This window comes from Cibotium barometz, chromosome 39 (genome assembly GCF_041138505.1).
Source record: "Cibotium barometz isolate CiBa-2024 chromosome 39, ASM4113850v1, whole genome shotgun sequence".
Lineage (NCBI taxonomy): Eukaryota > Viridiplantae > Streptophyta > Polypodiopsida > Cyatheales > Cibotiaceae > Cibotium > Cibotium barometz.
In genome coordinates this window covers 9027865-9044362 of record NC_141084.1, presented here as the reverse complement: position 1 = coordinate 9044362, position 16498 = coordinate 9027865, and the positions used below count along the sequence as shown (strand labels likewise).

The window sequence follows — 16498 nt, the reverse complement described above, 5'->3', positions numbered from 1 at the left end:
AGATGCATATAATCTAGCCAATGTGTGACCAATCAGGATGGTACAATAATTCCGAGGAAGCATGGGATCCCCTGACTTGAAGATAGGCCCAATCGTGGACATATTCCAAGTCTCAGGAAAACCCTCACACATGGCTCGGTTAAACATCATAGCAATAAGCTCTGCAAGCATATCTCTGGCATGAATAAAGTGCTCTGCTAACAAACCATCATGATCATATGCTCTCCGAGTCCTCCTCGTGTCAATAGCTTTCCTTACCATCTCAGCAGTAAAGAAAGCACATGTCTCTGGGCATGGGTCCGATGGGTCTGGCAAGGGCGGCTGTCCTGGTGCTGTGTACAGGGATGCTGCATACTCACCCCAATTCTCTGTGGAGGTAATGGCTGGTGATGGTGAATGCTCATGGAATAGTCTCCATGCCTCACCTAAGTCCTGACTCATAAATAACTGATACAAATCCCTCTCTAATTGAGCACGATAAGCCCTCTTCTTCCATCGCACTAGGCGCCGGAAGGTAATCCGTGACTGTCTGTGAGTGGTAACACCCATGAGCACCTCTCTCTGTAATCTGATCCTCATCTCTCTGCACTCCTCATCATACCAGTTGTTTTGGGGAATGTTCCCAGATCGTCTCCGTGGAGGCTGATTATGGGGATATGCCTCTGATGCTGCAGCATGAAGCGTCTCTATCAATATCTGAGTAAGCTCATCTAATGGCCGTCCCGGCTCCTCGGCACATAAGCGTGTGTATATCTCATCCGTGTACACGGTGTCAGTCTCCCTCGTAAAGGTATAACGAGTGTGTGTGGAGACCTGTCTCAATGGAGCTGTGCTGAACTGAAATGTGAGAGTGAAGGACAAGATAGCATGATCCACTGCTACTCCAACCGGCCTAGTACCTACCATAAAATCCTGAAAAGAGGGAATGAGACTGGACTGAGCCATAAAATAGTCCACTGTACTAGCACCATGCCGATGTGGAAAGCTAGTGAAACCGCCGGCTGTCGGGAATCTCTGTAGGTCATTCAGGATGGCCAATCCATGTGCAGTCCCCATGTCTATCAAATACCGCCCATACACAGTATGTTCCTCATCCTGTGAGAGTCTAGATAGGCCCATATCCCTAACATCAAGCTCCCTCAACATCTCCTCTGAGGTATCATAAAATAGTGTCTGGTTATGGGCAGTCCTGGCATTGAAGTCCCCCAAGAGAATGATGTCACCATCCTTGGAGAACTCCCAAATGTCATCATCCAAAATAGAAAAAGGAGACTGCCCGCTAGGTGATGCATACACTGATGTACTAGGAGCAAAATAGCATATAGCAATGTAGAGATATTATCCGTGGCTGCAGCTCCTCTCTAAAAAATACTGCCACTCCTCCTGAGCCCTGTCCTCTATGCTCTGAACGAGTCTCCTGTCTACAAGCTGTCTCCCATCGGTATCCACTAACATGTGGCATGGACTGTCCAGGTGCCTGATGCATCTCATAGTAGAAGATGATGTCCCTCCCAGTGAAACTATCCTCAAAAGCCCCTACATCAAGGTGTAGAGATCCATTACAATTCCAAGTAGCAACTTTGAGTGTAGTCCCATAGGTCTCGCGCCGTCATGAAGAGCACCTCTCCATAATCACCACTCTACCATCTCTATAGAAGGCCACTTTCCCTTTCTCTCGTGCTGCCCTTATCTCTGGCATACTTCTTTCATGTGGGCAAGTTGCGAGAGTGTGAGGTCATCTCCAAGAAATATTCCCGTCTTCTTGAGTGTAGGACGTCTCTTCAAGAAGTCCTCCTTCGCTTCCATGGAGGGGAAACGAATGATAAGTGCTTTCTCGTTAGAAGATTCGTGAGAGAGAGAGAGAGAGAGAGAGAGAGAGAGAGAGAGAGAGAGAGTTATATTAACGTCCACGGGAGGCCGAATCCGACCTATGGGACAGATCAGGTACATCCATTTACATTCCACTCTGGGTATCGATGCCAAAGAGGCATAAAACTGGAAAAAAAAAAAACTCAAAATGAACTCTTAAGACTCTTAAGAGTTTAAGTTACAATGGGTTCTATTGCATCTAGTTCGAAATTGAGGTTCAAAATAAAAATAGCTATATTTCATCCATGGATGGATTTGCTCTTGAGGGGGGTGGGGTACGGAATTCTTTAATGATTGCTTGTCCTCCTCTGTATATTGCCCATTTGCCATTCTTTCTTGCTTCTTTAACTTTATTCAGCTCTGCCGATTTGTTCTTGAGTTGTAGCGGGGTGAGTTCATCAGCTATCCATACCTTTGTCCCTTGGAGAGACCTTGTTTGCTTCATCACTGCTATTTTCTCATTGTTGTCCATATAGGAGACTTTTGCCTGTGTACCCTTTACTATAATAGAGATAGGGTCTCCTAAGTCCACGAAGGGGACTACTTTGCTCAGTTGTGCTGTAAGTACATCTGTATCTAATATGTAGTCTTCTCGAAGCTCTTGAGAGTTGTCTGTCCTATCCCAGCCTTGAGGAAGACCACCGACTCTGATTACCTTTTTGTTACTTTCCATTCGTTCCTTTTCTTTGACCACTGATATGACTTCTTTAACAAAATCTTGTGAGTTAACTGAATTTACCTTTGAAACATGGTTTGTCGTTTCTGTTTGTAGTGTTGTAGGTATGGGTCCTTATCGTGCTTCCTCTTGCTTCGTCTTCATGGCTTGCACTTGCACTTTCAGTTCGTTGATTTGTTCATCTTTCTTGATAGTCTCGTGTTTCAGTGCTGCTAATTCTCCCTGGAGTTTCTTCAGTCCTTGCATGAGGTAGGCTTCCCATGGTGTCGGCTTGCTCACGGGTGGAGGAATGGGCGGTAATCGTGAAGCGGTGACTGAGGCAAGAGACTTCTTACTTTCCATGTGTTGCTGCTGATAAAGGAGAGGGCTGTTGGTGGAACGAGTCCCCCCTCAAGGGTACCCTCTCCCCTTTGGGGGAGACTCAGAAAATGCGACCTACAAGATGCTCAGCTACAGGTGCAGGGGAGAGTTATGTTGTTGCCTTGGGGGCCTGAGCAAGGGTGGATGGGGAAAGCAGGCGAAATGCAGGCAGAGAGAGAGAGAAGCGAAGAGAAAGGGGGCGAAGAGAGAGAAGGCGGGTGGGAAGAGAGAAGCGAAGAGAAAGGGGCGAAATGCAGGCAGAGAGAGAAAGAAAGATTTTATTAACGTCTTCCAAAAGACCGAACTCGGCCTATGAGACAAATCGGAGTACCTGTATGGGGTATCCTCTGTCATCCCAACAAAATGAAAAAGTACTGGCGAAGAGAAAGGGGCGAAATGCAGGCCGAGAGAGAGAGAAGCGAAGAGAAAGGGGGCGAAGAGAGAGAAGGCGGGTGGGAAGAGAGAAGCGAAGAGAAAGGGGGCGAAATGCAGGCAGAAGGCGGGTGGGAAGAGAGAGAGAGAGAGATGGGGGCGCAGAGTGAAGCGGGCACGAGAGAGAGAGAGAGAGACCGAACAGGCGGGCAGGGGCGAAAAGGGAGAGAGAGATGGGGGGCGCAGGCAACGGGAGGGGTGGGCGCAGAGCGAAGCGGGCAGCGGGAGAGAGAGAGAGGGAGAGAGAGAGAGAGAGTCTTAGTCAAGCTACTTGTTCTATGTGTCGTATTGCAGACTTGCCAACAGACACAACTGGTTACATCAAAGTTGAATGTACAGGAGGGCTGAACCAGATGCGTAGAGATGTAAGTAAGCTTCATGGATTTTCGTCATAGAACTAGATAACCAGATCCAAAATTGAAGCTGTCTGCTTGCAGCTTTGTGATGGCGTGGGAATTGCCAGATTGCTGAATGCAACTTTGCTGATCCCCCATTTCGATGCAGCCTTGTACTGGAATGACACAAGGTATCCCTTTTTCTGGATTTCAACTTTCTAATTAACGTCATATAATAAATATAGGTGTGTGTATATGTATGCATATGTATGTGATTATATTTGCATGCATATATATGTGATGCGCGTGCATACACAAATAGGTACACATAGCGCATATGCGTGCGCGCACACGTGTGTGTATAGATGTGTATATGTAAACGCATACACATACACATACATAAATAAATAAATCAATCAATAAATGTATATGTACGTATGAATGTACATGTGTCCATAAATAAATAAATATGTGTGGTCAGGAGACAGTGGAGTATACAGATGCATATACTTACCTTGGTGTGGTTTTTAGTGGCCCACTATTTTCCTTGAGGAGAGCAGCGGAGACCAGATTGACCAGAGCTTATGTAGCATTGGGGAGACTAGAGAGGATGTGTTCGCAGGTTCAGTTTCAGGAACCTCGAACAAAGCTCTGGCTCTTTGACACTTTGGTCACTTCAGCCATGCTGTATGGAGTGGAGATATGGGGACCCTCAGTGGATCACCACAGCCGAGCTGGTAGCACTGATGGATGGAGACGTACGGAGAGGCCCTTGGTTTCTATGATTTCCCGCATGATTAGGGCCAAGGCCTCCGTACCACATGATATTATCCGTGCAGAGATGGCTGCCCCCCCATTGGTAGTAGAGGCACTCACTCGATCAATCTCCTTTATACATAGCATTTGGGCTCTCCCTAGAGACAGATATGCTCGCTTAGTCCTAGAGTCTTCACGACAGTTGGCATCACAGGGAGACGGATCATGTTGGTATGCACAGATGACAGCTTGGTTCCAACTGCATGGCTTTAGTATGGACAGGCTCTCCATTTCAGTACTCCCTGGATGCACTCTTCCTCTCTCTCACACGGGGAGAGATTACCAGACTTATCAGGCAGGACTTGATTTAGCTGGACACTAGGAGGACATGGATACAGCCGACACACGAGCTTGGTACGAAGATGGCTTTCTATAGAGATCATCTTCTCTAGCTTACGCAGGATGGGTTTGTGATTAGACCCAGCTACATGGATACTCATCTTTCTCATGGGGTACGGTGTGCTATTGGTGAGATGCGCACATCCTCACACCAGCTAGAGATTGAGATTGGCAGATTCAGAGGAGTACCAGCTGAGGCCAGGATTTGTCAGCTGGGCCAGATGGAGCCAGAGACAGAGTTACATTACATATGTCACTGTCCAGTATATTATGAGATACGAGGCCGTTTTCACTGCCTGTTTAGAGAGGGTCTCGGACCACTTTCTAGAGTCATGAGATACCAGGATTAGAGATGCCTCGGATTATACTTGCTGGAGCTTCGTAGACATAGAGAGGGTCTCTTGAGAGGGAGGGGATCAGAGAGGGAGAGACACCTACAGAGGCAGATTACAGACTTCTTTCGACCAGAGATTGAGCAGATTGAGCAGATTACAGACTTCTTTCGACCAGAGATTGAGCAGATTGAGTAGTCAGGCCAGCAGGCATTGCAGCTAGCCCGAGAGTATAGCCGCACCAGAGGTACACTGATTGATCGGGCTATAGAGCTGGGGCGGTCCAGGCGCCCCAAGATGAGAGGCCCATCTCGACACCGGCGGAGACTACAATAGAGGATCAGGACCATACTAGCACGGCATGGGAGACGTCCAGTCAGAGTACTCACCATGGAGGACATTGAGGATATCCGCCATCGACCGATGAGAGACATTTTGGTTGGATAGTGACGTGTATGATGCTTACCTTTGTTGCTAGAGTTTTTCTCCCAAATGTTATCCATTAGGAGCTCCTAGTACCGTACTTTTCCTTATAGTTGTTTCAGTTTCAGTTAGTTGTTTAGTTGTTTTTAGCTTTTCTTACACAGACATTGTATCAGATCCACCAATTGTTGTAACCTTTTTGGTCTCATAGGTCATTTTGGCCTTCTGAAGACGTTAATATATCATTTCATTTCATTTCATTTCTCTCTCTCTCTCTCTCTCTCTCTCTCTCTCTATATATATATATATATATATATATATATATATATATATATATATATATATATGCATGCATGTGTGTGTGTTTTTTCTCTATATATATGTATGTATGTATGTATGTATATGTATACACACACACATGTATATAATGTATATAATACTATATATATATATGTGTGTGTGTGTGTGTGTGTGTGTATCATAGGCCGATTTGGAGGAAGATTAAAAGGTTATTGCAGCCATTTGAACCATTGCCTCCACTTGTTGAAAATGACAAGCTACAGGACTGGAAAGTGAAAGGGTAAACCGATGTTACTCGGGGATTACATTTGGATAAGATAACTTTAGCTAGCATGTATAACCACCTTGGATTCATGCACATGGCAACACTCTTTGGGGTATGCAAAAGAGTAAAAGATGGTGGAAAAAACACCTCCAGGGTATATGGTTTAAAGCAAAGATTTTTTCTTTGGCGTTGTTTAGTGGGTGTCCTCTCTGTTGTGGAGATGCTAGCTAAAAGAGGAATAGCTAGAGCCACCTGCTACTGCAGATGTGGATCTCGTTCTAAAACTGTACCACATATGTTGTGGCATTATTGTTTGGAAGAAAGGGAATTTCTTCGATGATTGGCCGATGATCTGTTGTGGAGATGCTCGCTAAAAGAGGAATAGCTACAGCCACCTGCTGCTGCAGATGTGGGTCTTGTTCTAAAACTGTACCACATATGTTATGGCATTGTTTGGAGGAAAGGGAATTTCTTCAACGATTGGCCGATGATCTCACACGACACTTTCTTGGAGGGCGATATGGAAAGTAATTCTGGATATTTGGGACGGGTTTGCCTAACTCTCCTGATTTTGATGTTTTCTTTCTATGGACTAGATATTGGGCTCTATGGACAATATGGAAGATGAGAAACAATGCTATGTTTGGGCAGACGCCTCTAGAGCCATATGCTTACTTTAAGTTGAATTTGTGACAATCCCTCCATGATTGCTTATAGTTGGAGGACATTGCTTTTAGCCGGTTTGAGGTGTTTTTTCACTGCTTCTGAAGTACTTTGAAGATGGACTTATCTTGTGTCCATTTCCTATATTGTACATAAGTCATTGTTAATAGAAGCATGGTTTTCACAAAAAAGAAAAAGAAAAAGTAAAAAAGTGTGTGTATATATATATACATATACATGTGTGTGTGTGTGTGTGTGTGTGTATACATATACATGTAGACACACACATGCCATCTCCAAGGATGGTATCTCAATGGATCTTGAGAAGATTCAAGCCATTTTTTGTGTACCACACTCGAAAATGTACATGAGCTTCATAGATTTCTCCTCCTTACAATCTTCTATCGATGTTTTGTGGAGCACGATGTACAATGTATTTATAGGCACTAAGGCCTTATCTTCAAACCCTTACTAAGAGGTGGTTCACACCTAGATTGTTCACACCAAAAGACTCAATAATCCTTTCACACTACTAAGATTCCGATTATTCCAACAACCCCCCTTGGAGCGAAGGTGGTGAGACCTGGACACAAAAGAAAAAGAATCCATTGAAGCTCTTACCAGGGGATCAGAAAAATAAGGCACATGATGTTGATGGCTTGCGTCTTGCTAATCTGCAAGTTCTCCATGAGTATGCTGCTCTTGTATGCCTCCATCTGCAGATCTCTGTAGAAGCACCTCTCTTGATGGTGACTTAAGTGCGTGTTCCATCGGGACCGATCGGAAAGACTATGGGAGCTGGCCATGCCCGAAGTCGTTACCTTAAGGCATCCAGGTGTGAAGAACACACGGGCTACAACATGAAAAAAAAAGCAGCATATGTGGCAGTTTTCAGGGCTGAAAACGCAACAGGTCATGGGCTGCTATATAAGGAAAAAAAACACAACACAAAGATGGTGGGTTTCATGGCTGAGAGGAGGTGTTTTAGAGCTAAAAAACGCAGCTAATAAATCTTCATGAAAAGAAAACACTAACATCAGGGCTGAAAAGAGGTTGTAAGAAAACCCTAAAAAAAGTAAAAACCCTAAATATGAATAAACCCTAAAAAATGCAAACCCTAAAAGCGCAGAAGGAGAGAAGGTGAAGCATGGCGGTGGAATGGAGCTTAGCTCTGATACCATGTTGGAAACATGGCCAGGTCTAGGTGGGAGTGAGAGTGGAAGGAGAGGTGGAGAGATCAAGCCAAGCATAGACATGGATATGGAAGAGAGAGAGAGAGAGAGAGAGAGAGAGAGAGAGATGCAATAGAACTCAAGACAGAGAGAGATTGCACATGAACACAATGATTGTATTATGAATGATAATACTCACACCATGTACAATGTATTTATAGGCAGCAAGGCCTTATCTTCTGACCCTTACTAAGAGGTGGTTCACACCAAAAGAACCCTTTCACACTACTAAGACTCCAATTATTCCAACACCCTGTTGCCTATGAGAGTCGAAACCTTCATGGTGCTGAGGTATGACTAGGAGATGCTCTTCGTGGTGCACGTCCTTCAGAAGTGGCGCCACTATTTAATTGTTTTGAAGTTCCAGATCGGTACGGATCACCAGCATTTGTTGACACACAATCACAACAAGACTTGTCTCCCCATTAGTTACGGTGGTGGCATTTCTCTCTTAGCTTACCTTTCAGATTGATTATTTGCTTGGTTAGGAGAATGTGGTAGTTGATGCATCATGTCGAAGGCTACATCTGGTGCATATTCTAAAGAGTTGCCAAAGTGGCTATTTCATATCGATGAAGGCAATGTATGCTGAGGATCCGGACTTCAAGTAGAGTACACCATTTGAAATGGGTGGTGATACCACAAGGATCGACATTCTATCGTTAAGGGTGGTGATTTATGCCAAGTGCTTCTGCACGAGGCACGTGATGTTCCCGATGCAGGACACTGTGGGAGGGCCCGACATTAGAGAAGTTATCTCGTCTTTTTTTTTTGGCCTCGCATTAAGTAGGGCATGCATCAAAATGTACGATTGTGCCAATTTTGTTAGAAGTCAAAGCGAGACACAAGGATGGTGGGCACTCAAAGGCCAAACCTGGGATAGCATAAGGGCAGCTAGATTCAGCAACACCACAACTCTATTTTGCTAGATTCAGCAACAACGTAGGCTTATTCAACAACACACAGTAGGCGGCCATCCATAACAGCCAACACATTAGAAGGCCGGTCTGTTTGTGGATGAAGGAGGCAGATTGGGTAGCGTTTATATATTTGGGTATATATGGCCTCCCTTCTCGGGTGAATTGTCTACAACTAGGCATATCAATGATAACATTGCAAATGCATATATTGGCATTGAATATGCCAAATACAGAAAACAAGACGTCATTATCATGCAGGTAGATATTGCTAAAGCCTTTGATACGGTACATCGAGACTACATTGCACAATTGATGAGCAAAATGGGCTTTGGACCAAAGATGCGAAATGTTATTTATTGGTTGTATGTTGAAGGCTCGGCAAAATGCATATTGGGAGGAAATCTCTCAATTCCCTGGAAACTAGGAAAATCAGTACGTCAGGAATGCCCATTATTATATGCAATTGCTACCCATCCTATGCTCTTGTAATTGGACAAACTGGTTGCAAATGACAATCTCCATGGCCTAGCAACATGTGGTGGCTCACAGTTTCTCACACAAACATATTTTGATGACGACTCCTTTTTTCCTAAAAATAGCCCGACTGATGTGAAAGCACTTATGGATGCATTGTCTCTTTTTGGCTTGGTTGCAGGTTGCAGGATTACTGTAACAGAAGGGCAGCTATAACACAGAAATCTTATCAATCATGAAAACTGATTAAACACATAAATATGCCAGATAAGAGAGAGAGATTACAGCTTTGCAAAGTACACCACACTAGGGGCCAGAAGATGGGCTGAACCCCCCCTCCCCCTCCCCCCCCCCCCCCCCCCCCCTTTATGGTTAGATCACCAAAAAGGAGTCTGCTTCAGATACAACTTCGCGGGTGCCCAGGGATTCTCCACTGGCTATAATGCTCTAGGGTACTCAAGTAGTCTGCTTCAAATACAACTTCGTAGGTGCCCAGGGTTTCTCCACTGGCTAGCACTTGTTTCTTCCAATACAATATGAAAACAAAAACAAAGCATATACTGTATTTAATGTCACTCCTTAGCACAAGAGAGCATTCCCGGCATAAAGCACATGTAGGACAACCATGGACAGCCATAGCACTCCCACATCAACCCAGGACAGCCCTGCATCTTCATCTTCCTCTTGTCTGGCTCACAGAGCAAGTCAACTAGCCTTGAAGGGCTGTTTGCAGAAGTCGACCAGCTCTCAGAAGCCACAAGAGAAGTCGACCAGCAGCAGTTCACAAGCCAGAAGGTATCCGATCAGTAGGAAATTCCTTTCACACAAATCGGCCAGCTCTTCTGCTCTTTCCAATGCCCTGACCAGGGCTGTAAACAGTTGGCCAACAGTAGACTTTAAAAAGCTATTCTTTCGGAATCGGACCAACGGAATCCAACTTTCTTCTTCGTTAAATCATGCAACGGAGAAGCCAAGAAAGAAAGTGTTGAATAAATCGACGATAGTAAGAACATAAACCAATGAAGCTTGTGACTTGATGAACGTTCTGAAGCTCTGGCCAGTCCTTAATAGCTATGCCTCAAATAATGGATCTCTGACAAGAAGAAGTCACTCTTCTTTCCATTGATGAAAAGCTTGTGTTTCCTAAGCTCTTCAAAAACAATGGCGAGATGCTCCTTATGCTCAGCCTCACTCTTTGAAAAGATAATAATATCATCAAAGAAAGTTTCTGTGAACTTGCGGTGAGGCCTAAAGATTCTATCCATCATTCTATTGAAAGTGGCGGGAGCATTTGTAAGACCAAATGGCACCACTAAATATTCATAGAGTCCAAATGATGTTCTGAAAGCCTTTTTATGTACATCTTGAGATACCACTCTAATCTGATGGTAGCCACTCTTAAGATCAATGCGACTGAAACAAGCAGCTCTCTCAAGTTTGTCAAGAATATCATCGATTCTAGGAATTGAAAACTTGTTCTTGATGGTAATCTTGTTGTCCTGTAATCAACACACATTCTGTATGACCCATCCTTTTTTTGCAAAAGCAAAACTGGAGAACAATAAGGCGAGCTAGGTCTAATCAACCCCTTCTGAAGTAGATCATTCACTTGAGTCATAATTTCCTCTTGTTGGGCAGCACTCACCCTATAAGGAGGTCGGTTAGGAGGAGAGCTACCAAGGATTATGTCAATACAATGATCCTCTGGTCTCTTTGGGGGTAATTGTCCAGCAGGGTTGTTTCCGTATGGCGTACGACAGCTTATCGTACGGACCCGTACAGATTTTTTCAGGAAAAAAATATTTTTTGAAAAATATTTTTTTTGGGAGGTAATGGTCTTATTTTTTGCTTATCTATGGCTGTTTGAGCTTCGTCTGTACTATGATGCTTCCCTTCTTTCTAAAATACTCCATATTTGGAATTGGAAATACCTAAGTTTATAAGTATTTTTTTAAAACACCGTATTTTATCATACGATAAGAAATTTTATTTATATCGTATTGTATTTTCCCGTATGATATCGTATGGTACGAACCATACGGTATCGTACCTGATAACTATGCTGTCCAGGTAGGGAGTTAGCAAAACAATTAGCATAATCACTTAAGAAAGCAATCTTATCTTGATCTATGGGATTTACAGCATCATGCTCCACATTATCACGTACAAAGACTAAGTAAGAACAAGCTAATTTCTTTATTGCCTTGGAAATAGAAATGTGACTTACAACGGGTATTGTACTCCGAGTAGTACCCGCATCAATACAAACCTCCCTATTCCTATGAGTAAACATTACTTCCTTCTCTTTGTACAAAATCTTAGGATCCAAACAATAATGCCATGGCATCCCAAGTATCACATCACATCCCGTAAGCAGCGCTACCAAGAAGTCTTCATGATCCAAATATCCATGAATCTGTATGCGAAGCTTCCCGATGATGGGAGTGACTTTGACTTCCTTGCCCTCAAAGGCAACATCTGCATGAAAGTCCGTGCCCAATTTCTCTGGCTTCAGCCTAAGAGCAGTAGCCATCTGAATGGATATAAAGTTATCGGTAGAGATATTATCAAAAAGGAATAAAGCTGTTTGATCCTTTAACTTGCCCCAAGCTTTGCATAAAGTTTTGCTCTTTGGCTCATGTGCAGTATTACCGTGAATATCGGGTATAACATTCACACTCGGCTTTGCATCCTGCATATTATTCCTTTTGACATTATGGGGGCATTGAGACTTCATGTGATCCTTGCTTCCACATAAGAAGCACTTCCCCTCTCTCATGCAATCAAAAAAAGTGCTTTCTGGACAGCTTAGCATCATCCTTTTAACCCCTTGGCTTCTTTTCAAAACTCCCTTTTGCATCCTCGGACTCATTGGGCATAAGCTTAGGTGGCTGTCCACCCTTTTTCTGCTCATTTCCAACTTTGAATTTTCCCTTGTATGAGCTGAATTCTTGCCTTTTTGATGCTCCCTTGCCATGTAGTTCCTCAAAAATAGTAGTTGAAAGCTCCTGTAAAGTGTTGTGGGGATACACGGCAAGGCTCTTCTGAATGATTCGTTGCAGCCCTGACTTAAACTTTCTTTTCTTCTCATCCTCACTAATCATCATGAAAGGTGTGAATCTGCCAAAACTTTGAGACATATGAGGAAACAAACTCGCCTTCATCCTATGTCAGCCAATCCCTTTCCTTTCGAACATCCTTTTTGAAGTGAGGAGGAAGGAACTGATCATAGAATTGCTCTTTGAAAGTACTCCATGTACAAGCAGTTGTTCTATATAAGAGCTTTGCCATCCACCGATCACTCGCAGCCTCTTTAAGATGCATACCCTCATGCTTGAGCATAGATTTCTTTGTGAAGTCCTTAGTGCAAAAGGCTATTTCGAATTGCCTTATGAATGCAAGTGTTTTGGTGATATCCAGCTTTCCATTATAGCTCTCGAATTTAATGTTCTTGTCTACTAACTTGAACTCTTTGGCCTTATTGCTGTGTCGAGCATCCCGTCGCTCTAGAACATCATCCTCTTCGTCATGTCTACGATGGCGGTGATGCCCAAGTCTAGGGCTGATTTCGTGTGCAACACCCTTCACTTGAGATGGAACTCTAGGAGCAAGAACATACCTAGAAGGTGGAGATATCACTGACAATGCATGTAGATCTTCTGCATCTCTCATATGGGTTGAAAACGCCTCATCATCTTCTCGGACTGCATGTCGATGTACATCATCCCCTCGGAGGACATGCCCCCTCATAATATCTGGTCGGCTGCATGTCCAATTACATGAGTTGCTCAGGCTGCATGCCCTCTCACATCACTGGTTTGGGCTACATGCCCACTCACAATTGTTAGGGTTAGGGTTGCACACAAACAAAGACACACATAGAATGAACAATAGTAAGCACTCTCAAGAGTGATGGTGATTGATGCTCACACAAAGAAAATAGCATACAATGTGTGGAGCTTGGGGGTTGACTCCACAATATCAAAATACAATAATTATGGTGTCCTTTCACACCTGACATCCAAGGGGGAAAAACCAAAGGGAGAGAAGTGCCCTTGGTTAGCCCATGTTCACATCTGGCACTACTCATAGCATATGTGCCAATAAATCCCCCTTGTAGTGGCAATGTGAACCTGTTCAAGGTCTGCAGTAGATCACTCTCTGTAGGGGAGTAAGCCTAAGGCTTTGCGGAAAGCTTCAAACTTCTCTCAAGGCAACGCCTTCGTGATCAAATCTGCAACATTGTCCTATGTAGAGCAGTAAGATAAGGAGATGTCCCCTGCATGAATCCTCTCCCTGACATAGTGATAATGAATCTCTATGTGCTTAGTACATGCATGAAACACTGGGTTTCGTACCACGGCTATAGCATTCTGACTGCCAATGAGTATAGTGGTGGGTGTCTGCTGACACTCACAAAGATCAATCATCGGTCTCCTCAGCCATACACAATCTACTGCGGCTGTAAAGGCTGCCTTGTACTCAGCCTCACAAGTAGATGTGGCAACAGTGGGCTGCTTTTTGCTCAACCATGATATGCATGAATATCCCAAAAAGAAACAATTGCCATTGGTGGATTTTCGTGTATCATAGTCACCAGCCCAGTCGGAATCACTGTAAGCATGTAACTGCAAGCTGCCCCCCTGGGATATACCAACACAAGATTTAGGAAGCCCTGAAGATAGTGGAAGATCCACTTCATTGCTTGCCAATGCTTTGTACCTGGGCTGTGCATAGATTTGCTACAGTGGGAAACCCCAAACTGAATATCTGGGCATGTGTTGCATAAGTATATAAGGCAGCCCATTGCTTGGCTGTAAACACTCATATCAAAAGGCTCTCCAACATCATACATACTCAAATTCAGTCCTGGTTCCATTGGAGTAGAGGTGGGCTTACAATCTTGACACCCATATTTGTGCAACAGCTTTTGAATGTACTTTGATTGGTGTACGTAAATCCCAAGATTTGTTTGCACAAATTGTATGCCCAAATAATAATCCAATAATCCCAAATCTGTCATCTCAAATGACGATTGTAATTCAGCTTTGAATGCTGAAATTTTATCCATATCATTCTCAGCTGATAGCAACATGTCATCCACAAAGAATGAGCATACTCAAAGTGCCATGATCCTCTTTCTCATAGAGGGTCTTCTCCGCTGGACTATTTCGAAATCCCTGCATGATCAATAAGTATGAATCTTCTCATACCAAGCTCAGGGAGCTTGTTTGAGACCATAAAGTGCTTTCGAAGCTTATATACTTTGTTTTCATGACCATGCATCACAAAACCAATGGGTTGATTTACATACACTTCTTCCTGCAAATCCCCATTGAAAAAAGTTGATTTTATGTCCAACTGATACATTTTCCATCCATGATGGGCAACCAATGCAACAACACATCTAACTATGGCCATACGAGAAGTAGGTGCGAAAGTGTCATCATAATCAATGCCCTTTTTTTTGGGCATAACCTTTGGCCACTAGCCTAGCCTTGTACCTGTCAATGGTACCATCAGACTTTCTTTTCAACTTGTATACCCACTTTGTGCCAATGGGCTTCTTGCCAGCAGGCAAGTCTACCAAATCCCATGTGTTGTTTTTATGGATAGAATCCATCTCGTTTTGCATGCCTTGCATCCAAGCTCATCATCATGAGCCTCTTCGAATGAATCTGGCTCATCTGCATCACAAAGTGTACTCATGCAAGCAACATCTGCCTGACCTCTTGCATTCCGTGAACCAGCCTGAGTCCTACTACCAAGTGGAGTTGAAAGTTTGCTCTCCTGTAAAGTATGGAGCAGCTAACGAGGCACGACTCTAGCCTCTTCCATTGCTGTAAGCACCATTGTCAAAGTACCATGTGTCGTGTCTTTCATTGATGTTGAGACATATACTTCAATGATGCATCATAACTGCAAGTAAGGAAAGTCCACTCATCTTGCACAAGATTTACTGATGCATCATCTTTCCCTGCAGATGATGATGAAGAATCTACAACCATGCCACGTTCTTTTTTCTTCTCCTTTGCAAGCCTATTTCTACACTCATTCAAGTAGTGACCCGGCCTCTTGTAGTAGTGACATTTGCCCTTTTTCTTAGACTTGTCTGCATCATTTTTAGCCTTTTGTGAAGGCTGTCCCGAATTAGCCTTTGGCTGAAAACTGTGTTTGGCTTTTCCCTTGCCCTTGTCTTGGGCAACAAAAGCCCCATCACTGCCACGCATGCTAGAAGATTTGTTCTTTCGATTTTGCTCCTCCTGTAGTAACAAACCAACCAACTCTTCAAACAATATTGGTCCCGGGTTTCCCCGCATAGATAGAGTGAGCGATGTGTGGAAGTTCAAGTAGGTTTCTGGCAAAGATGATATTGTCCTGGAAACCAACTCCTTTTCAAAAATGACCTCATCGATATTGAGCAATTGCTCCCGAAGATCCTGGATCTTCGTAAGATAATCAGCCATACTATCGCCATCATTCATGTCCAAGTTCTCAAGCTCTTTCTTGAGAAATGCAACCCTAGCCTCATTCTTTGCCTAATACACGGTTTCAAGTACATCCCAAGCTCGCCGTGAGGTCTTGCAAGACCAAATATGCGGTATGATGGATCGCTTTACTGACAAAGCAATCAAAGCCATCACTTGGGCTTCGCGAGTATCCCATCTCTTTTGCTCTTGTGAGGGAGGAGTGGGTATTGTAGCTTGTTGAGCACCACGACCGGGCGTGTTAGGTGCTATGTCAACAGGGCGTACATCTTCACCTGATACATAACTCCATAATCCTTTGGCCACAAGAAGATTGCGGACCATGAAACTCAAGAGGGAGTAATTATTGCCATCCAATTTGTCCTCTGGGTACAAAACCCCAAATATATCGTCGTATTTCCAGCCATTTGCTGAAATCTCTTTACCAAGAGATATGCAAACACGTGCAACCAAATATGATGTGAAAAGCACCTGCAAGCAAAATCAGTTACCTAAATGCTTGGAACCCTAATTTTGCAGGGTTTGTAGAGATGCAACTGTTGCTGGCTAGCTTGCTCTACAGCTGGCGGGCAGA

General features: G+C 43.8%; 1 protein-coding gene across 4 annotated transcripts in view; it reads left to right on the top strand.

Moving 5' to 3' along the window:
• LOC147615692 (O-fucosyltransferase family protein) overlaps positions 1–16498 on the top strand; it is a 54738-nt gene that overhangs the window by 10466 nt on the left and 27774 nt on the right. For all 4 annotated transcript variants that reach the window (XM_086778250.1, XM_086778251.1, XM_086778249.1 and 1 more), the window contains exons 3-4: positions 3632–3702; positions 3775–3863. In XM_086778250.1, coding sequence (XP_086634376.1) covers positions 3632–3702; positions 3775–3863 — 160 coding nt within the window. The remainder of the gene's footprint in view (positions 1–3631; positions 3703–3774; positions 3864–16498) is intronic.